Here is a 7,995-nt window from a genome sequence, read left to right on the forward strand (position 1 = left end):
CCAACCCAACCCAACCATCCCATTTGCATAACCCAAGGATCTGATTGTACTTGTTGGCGACTGGCTTGGTGCCGCGTCTGCCATTGCGCCAAGAAGCTGTTGCCACTCGATTGAAACACTTTCTCACTGTGTCACTCCTTGATCAATCGAGAATTTTTCGGGCAGGCAGGAATAACATCATCAATACCGGTTCGGCTTGGATGGATTTTGGATTTCATTATCGCTCGTGGCGCATGTTCGTCGATGAGCCTTCACCAGAAATCCTCTTCCTCTTTCTGCTTGTTTTCCTCTTCGTCTGCAACGACGAAAGCGAAACGATAAGGCGATCGCACTCCAGGGGCCATTATCGATTGTGATTGAGTTTTCTTTTGAATCCACCGTCAACCGGTGAGAGGAAGTGCAATTTGTTTTGTTCTACCGAATGGAAAATGGTGTACGGGCACAAACGCGAAACAAGGTGTCTCTAGCAACAGTATTTACATTCGTATTATTCTATTTATCAAACGGCTCCACACCGAAATCGGAATGGAAAATAAGCACAGCGTCTCACAAGTTGTAGAGAGCTGGAGAATTAATTCACCCCTCCCAAGGCTGCTCCTCCCACCTAATGGCTTTCCTCGAAAACCGAGAAACATGAAATCAATTTTACTTTCACGCGACACAGACGGAAAATCAATTTCATTTCCTGTTTCCTGCACAAACTGCAACAAACAAATGTTGCTGCTAGTGCTGCTGCTGCTGCTGCTGCTGCTGCTGCTGCTGCTGATTTTCCAAATATCCTCTTTCGCCACATGCGAAAAACGGAGCAGGCTACGAGGTACGAAGCAAATTGCAACGAATCGTTCACAAGATAGAAGCGATAGACTCCTAGAGGAGTCCCCGGACCCCGGAGACCAGCACGGTTTTGGGGTTGATTTATGTTTCGACCTTCTTTGCCCCCCAAAAGCCATCCCCCCGGTTTTGTATTGTTTTTCACTTTCGCCACATAATTTATGAGATGCTGGCGCTCTTGGCGCTTGCTGCATACTTCGTATCCCCGTGGAAACGAACGTGGACCGGCACCATGGTTACTGACAGCAAAGTTGCGCCCCACCCCCCCAAAAGCGGGATCACGGAGTTCGTTATCAATATTTGCTCAGATTATTAATGAATTCCACGAACTTGCGAGGGTTGATCTGGAGATGAATTATGAAGCAAGCAAGGTTGGCGATGGCCGGTTCCTGGCTTCTTAATATGTCCGGGAATGAATCGAACATTGTGAGGGATATTATTTTTATGCAAATTCCTCTTTCTCCGTTCTTTTCCGAACAATTCCATGATCTGGAGAGTGTTCGGCGATCAGGCATTCGACATCAAACGAGATGCTGATCAGGCATCGTTTCTACTATTTTGTCACTTTTTTTTTGTCACTGTCATTTTGTGTTATTCTACCACTATGTTTTTTCAAAACGAATTTTGGAGCTTACCTGTGCCTAATGGTGTATTGTTTGACTTGTGCACCACCTTGACCGTCGTGGCTGTCGCTGAGCTTGTCAATGCATCCTTCTTCTCCTTGCCATCGAGTTCCGCAGTGACACGAGCCGCCTTGAGTGCACTGGCGCCTCCCTCGACCGATCCACTGCTGGCCACCGAACCACTGCCAGCACCAGCAGCTGCCGCCGATACCGTCACAACGGTCGTCGTTGGAGTGGAGATCGGTTTCACTTTGGCCAACGTTGCGCCACCGGCCGTTGAGACGGAGAGTCCGGCACTAGCGGCCGATACGGCCGTCGCCGTGGCACCACCAACACTAACGCCACCGCCCGTGGTCGTAGTCGCATTGCGGATCACCAGAATCGATTGCGATTTATCGAGACGCTTGAGCGTACGGAGTAGAATCGGTCCTTCGGTGCCGTTCTTGCTGAGCCTCTGTTGAAGGAAGATCGGTCCGGTGGTCGTACCGGAACCGGTCGTCTGCGTTGCTCCACTCACATCGATCGTTGCTCCGGTCGCTTTTTTCAGTGCATCCTGGGCCTGCAACAGGATCGTACCCGTACCATCTTTGATGGCCGGTTGAAAGAGGATCGTACTACCACCGGTCGTACCATCGGCCGATAGTGTCTTCGCAGCGATCGTCGTCGTCGTTGTCGCCGATTTACCACCAACGGTCGTTCCGGAGTGGGCCTGCGATGTCAATCGTTGGTGCTGCAGGAAGATCGGTTTGTCCTCGCTGTCTCCGAGCAGACTCAACAGTTCGTGTGTGTTCTGCAGAATGATCTGTCCGTTCTCGGAGCGAGAGCCACGCACCAGGATGATGTTACTGTGTTGCTGCGGTTGATGGTGGTGCGAGGCAACGGTGACAGTGCCATGGCCGGTGCCCGTGGGGACAATGTGCGATTGCTGGATCTGGATTGCGTGCGATTGCAGGGCACGCGATGCTTCGGCCGAGATGGTTACGCCCGACTTTTCCAGACCACTGATCAGCGCACCACCGGCCGTTACCATCGTCGGTGCACTCGTGACGATGCCGGCGGCCGAGCTGGCCACAACGGCGACCGAAGATGCTGCCGCAGTCCCCGCCACCGATTTAACGGTGGTGGTACCGCCACTGACCACCTGCAGCTGCTGCTGCTGCTGCTGCTGTTCGTTGCCATTCGATGTCGCGGATGCATTGCCCTCGTCGGTTGTCGGACCTGAGGAGTGAGAAAGTGAGGGGGAAAATGAAGATTGATTAGCGATCGCAGCTCAACATAAACAGAGTGAAGATTTCGAAAATATTACGTAAATGTATCCCAACTTCAAATAAATTACAATAATAATAAGCTCACGGTAATAGCTCACGGTAATAACGTTTTGGAAATGGACGTTTCGGATCAAGTTTCATAGAAAGAAGCATTCAATTGAAATATCGTTACATATCGTTCGATAATGATGTTCTTCTACTTCATTTTGTTTTTGATTTTTTCCTGAAAGAACCACTACAAAAAACCTTTTGTTCGAAACAATCGAGTAATGTAACAACCGAGCATTATATAGTATTATATTTTTTCATTTCGAAATAATCAATTAATCTTTTTTTCTCCCCGTTTCCATTAAGTATATGAGTTTCTTAATCTCAAGCGCATTTTTTGAGATCCTATCAATGGTTTTATCGCCAAGATAAGTGAGTATAAGCAAAGCTGATAAAGTAGGGCAAAACTGATAAAGACAATGAAAACGAACATGTCGGTATGGCTAACACATTCCTTGATCAGAATTTAATCGAAAAACGTGATCAATTTTGGAGAGTAAATTCAATAAACAAGTCGTTCTTTGCTAAGCAGTTAATTATTTAAGGTAGCTGATTGGAAAAAAACAAATGTAGCAGAAATCTTTGTTATTGTGGTAGAATTAATGTAAAGATGATAGGTTCTTTTTATTGCAAGCGATAGAGGTGATGTGTAAAATTAAACAAGCCAAACATGTAAGGGCGGATAAACTTTTTTGGTGTAGTTTTCGTACCTTCCTCGACTATTTTTGCATATGATTGTTTTTCAGACTTAGGTTTTCTATGGAAAATCAGGTAGATAAAGAATGCTTTTAATGCACTGTAGCTACTTGATCTTTGAAGTGGAAATCGTTGAATTCTGCTATAGAAATGTTTGATTGAGTTTCGATTGTTTTCTCATCTGCAAACAGAAACTGCTGTTCACTGTGGCGGAACTCATTTGAAACAATTTAATCTTGCACTCTCCTCCCAGCCGGAAACTAAACCGTTTATCTCCTACGAGACTGGCATCAGGTTTTGATCCCAAACGCTAGATAATCGAATAGCAATTCTAACCCGATCCTTACGACCTCGGCTGCACCTGACCCCCAAAACACCCGGCACAACTCCGAATGATGATTCCCCCCAGTGGACACACTAGTTTCAATTTCAATTCGGTAAACTTTTCTCATTTACCTGCACACCACCTGGACCATCGTTCGTCTGCCCGTCCGACAACGATACGATACGAAAACATCACTTCTCCAGGATATATTATGTCGGTGCGTGGGAAAAAACATACACAAAAGCGCGCGCTCTCTCTCTCTCTCTCTCTCTCTCTCTCCTATCTCTTCCTCTCTTTAAATGGAAGGAAATATTTCCAAATCGGCCGGTAATTAATTTCATCCGTCGGAACATTTAACTAATTTCGATCCGATTTACAGAGAGCGACACTCGGCTCGGATCCCGGCTTGGTGATGACCCCCGGGGTCGTAAAACTTTTGAGCAAAAACTACTAGTGCCAGAACCAGAAACGTACAACTTCATCCGGACGGTCGGAGGATCAATTTAATGGTGCACGCGCCACGCGCCACACTCCGACTCGAAAGGCAGCTTCGAGGAGTCTGGATGGATGGGATTGGCCGTTCGTTTCGCGTTTCAGCCACCCCCCGACTCCGAACCGAACCACTTGATGTAGTATACTCCAGCATGCACATACACGGACACGAGAGCACATCAAATTAACGACCATCAATAACCGGCGTGCCACGGAGAGGATGCCTAACACCGGAAGGATACCATCCATTGAGCGTGGGATGGAGTGTCCACTTCCACTTCACTCCGGTTGCCGCATTCGTTGCCGAAAACCGGCAAATCGGTAAACCGATCCGGTGCTTCTGCTGCGGAGGATACCTGCGCCGGATCGTTGGCCTTAGTCAGCCAACCAACACTCCACAATTTCCCCCAAAAAACGCTCTCGTGTGGCCGATCGAAGCGTGAAAGTAAGTTACGATACAAACAACTAATAAATACTCCCGCCGGGCTGGAACTAGCCAGGCGGCCACTACTCTCCACCGACGATAATCGGTTTGCCGTTCGAGTTTTGTCCACTAATGCGCGGTTTTCGATGGTTCGTGGTGGCGGAGAGGAGGGAGGTCATCGGTTGTGAAAATGGAAAGCCAAAACATCAGTAAACTAAATTCGATGCACGCGCCTGGGGAGTATCTACGAAGCATATGTATGATAATGAATGGTATGTTGCCCGGGTGGTAGAGGCGAGCGCATTCATCGTATTTCGTAAATGGCTGGATGGAATGTAACGTGCAACGGGATTTGAGTCAGAGATTTAATGGTTGGGATGTAATCCTTGTGGAAATAGAATTGGATTAGAGAACTATAGACTTAATCTTCCAATTATTAGTAACGATAAGCTATCGGACATATTAGGCTCATCATCGTCACCACGAAATCCAGCGTTAATTCCGATCCGGTTTAAAAAATGTTTTCAAACTAATATGCAAGAATGGATTGATTGTAGCCTTTGCGGAATAGGAGAATAAAATTAGTTTGAATGCATTTTTGCAATACTTTCACAACTAGTTGTCAGAGAATTATCAATATCATTTTAAACACTATGGAAACTACAATATTATTTTATAATTCAGTTAGCTTCCGGAATCCGCAATCCAAGAGTTGCTTGTCGGTTTTCTGCATTATTGAATTAATATATTGTTAACTTTTTGTTACTCATTTCAGTTCTTCCAAAGAATTATTTTGTAGCATGATCAGGCATAATTTTGATAAAATTTTAGTTGTTTGGCATTTTAGCATTTTTGTTTTCTATGTATTGTTAACAGATATTGATGTTCTAAACGATTCTGAGTCCATTAAAAGATTAAAAGTAGCTTTGAGGGATCTGTAGCATGCACGTCTATTCAACTAATAAATGTCAGCTTTAAATCGATAAAATCTACTTGAGTAGTTGGAATTTTCTGTTGCATAATCAGGATAAGCTGTTAATAGCAATAGTTAATAGTAGATCTTGACTAACAATGTCGAAGGACTGTTTGAGAGTGTAGTATAAACAATAAACTGTCTATTTTCTACTCAAATACAACCAATAACTACTGATCCTCATATGTTCAAGTTTCAAATCCCTGCATCAGCATATTCGTCCAAAAAGTATTCTTCAATCGGTCCATTAAAGCGTGAAACGTGAGAATGCACGAGGTCCGATTCCTAAACTCTGATTAAGACCGAGCTTCAAATCGTTACTGACATTTCAACCCAACTGCAAATCTACTACAAACGTTTGATTTACGAAACGCCACAACTTCTGATTCCCGTTGCGTGCGCTTTAGGGACGTCAATAATTTATTCCACTGGATAACCCCGTCCATTACAATATGCAAATGTGCGAATGCAGCTCATTACGCTTCAGTCCAGTCGTTTTTATTTCTTTATCTGCCTCTTACTCTCTCTCTTTCTCTCTGGTATCAGTATCCTTGAGGCACGGTTGGAACCATGGGATGCCGGGCTCACTGAACCACGATTTAATGTCCTGGATTGTATCGCATAATTGGACCGATCCGGTACCGGATTACCACCACATTACCTATGCATGGTACATGGCCACTTCGCTCCGAGTTCCGCCGCTCGAAGTTCGAAGTGACAACTTCCAATTGCCATCGCCGTCGTCGCCGTCGTGTAGCAGTTCAAAAGCGGACTAAATTTACCGCCGCCGTACCCGATCGCATCTTAACGAAATGCGTCCGGAATGTTCCGGGAATGACTGCGATTGCCTCTCAAGGACATAGAGGCACGGGAGAAAAGTGTATCGGTTCGCCCTCATTCACATGTACAGCCGCCGATTGCGCCATCACTTCAAACACACACACACACAGTGGCTGGTTAGACGAGGAAGTCACTTATTAAAAATAAGACATTTCTTGTGCAGATCACGTAGCATTCGTTTCCTTCTGGCGCGTTTGCTGGCGTGAGTACGCGCCCTGCCCTGTCCTGATGTTAGTTGACCGAACGGCCCCTTCCATAGCCCTGTGTCTGCCTCTAGTGAAAACTCAAACAGATGAGTCCCGGTAGCCGGTGTGCGTCTTGCCCACCCGGGAGTGCACTCCAGTTCGCATGTCTATTCACGCTCCACGCGAGGAGGCGGTTCCTAAGGCGGCGCAGTTCCCGAAAGGAGGTTATAATTAAAACTTTGTGACCAAAAAGGCCCATCTTCGATAGGCTGGCTGGTCCGAGCTCTATCAGTGCACCCCACCGCATCCCAGCGTCCTGCGACCCGAAAGAGTCGCGAGAGGAATACATTCGCAACGCAAATGAGCCACTAAAACCCGAACGTACGTACGTAGAGGCGAATGAAATGAAGTTAGGAAACGCCGACTGGTAGGACATAGGGCATCGTTGGCCACTAGTCGCCATGCCACGCCGTAGGCTTATAGTTGGCAAAGCTGGGCAATCATCACGAATATGGTAATTGAATCTCGCTTTCTTGCTATCCCCTCAGTGCTCTCTCTCTCTCCCTTTCTATCGTTCGTTCTTTTTGTCTTTGGAAGTATCCGATAAAGTACTGGCGGAAAAAGAGAAAAAGAAATCTCCTTGATCCGGGATGGGAATCCCGGTTCCGGAGTTGGCTCTAATTTGTCCTTTCCGCTACCGGAAGTGGTCAAAGCCGGATTGAGGATTAAATAAAAATTGGGAAACTGTCGCCTCGCACTTGCCCAAAAATACGTTCCTTCTCTTCCATCGAAATACTTCCACACGCGGATGCTCCTCCGTTTTTTTCCCCCCGTTCATTTCGACCCCAAAGTAGTTACCACACAGCGCAGGAGCCGGGGACAGGGAACACATAGTGATGCAACGGAACACAGCCGCGGCTACGTGATTTCGCAATTCGCAAACTTCTCCTCACACAAAAGCAAATCCAAACCGAACCTGGCCGGGCTGCTAATGGTATGGATTGGAACTGGAAACGGAACGGTACGATACATCTTCCTCCAAGTTATTTCAGAACCCCGCGCGAAACGGAGAGCGCAACGCAATCAAATATAGGAACCGGGGATCCGGGCTGGCAAAACTTTCCATTCTCTATGCGGCAAGAAATGCGAATTTGCGGCCGCCCCGGGGGCCGTGGCTCGGGACCGGTGCGCTTCAACTCTTTTCATTAGTGTTTAGTTCGGTCCGTCTTTCGGTTTTTGCGCGAGTTTTGCCTCCCCTTGTTTTGTGCCATTTTCACTCGAAACTGTCAC

At 46.7% G+C, this 7,995-nt stretch overlaps 1 protein-coding gene across 5 annotated transcripts in view; it reads right to left on the reverse strand.

Moving 5' to 3' along the window:
• LOC125958326 (serine-rich adhesin for platelets) overlaps positions 1-7,995 on the reverse strand; it is a 185,108-nt gene that overhangs the window by 107,589 nt on the left and 69,524 nt on the right. For all 5 annotated transcript variants that reach the window (XM_049691602.1, XM_049691604.1, XM_049691606.1 and 2 more), the window contains exon 4: positions 1,467-2,672. In XM_049691602.1, the coding sequence (XP_049547559.1) occupies positions 1,467-2,672 (1,206 nt within the window). The remainder of the gene's footprint in view (positions 1-1,466; positions 2,673-7,995) is intronic.

This window comes from Anopheles darlingi, chromosome 3 (genome assembly GCF_943734745.1).
Source record: "Anopheles darlingi chromosome 3, idAnoDarlMG_H_01, whole genome shotgun sequence".
In the NCBI taxonomy this organism is placed as follows: domain Eukaryota; kingdom Metazoa; phylum Arthropoda; class Insecta; order Diptera; family Culicidae; genus Anopheles; species Anopheles darlingi.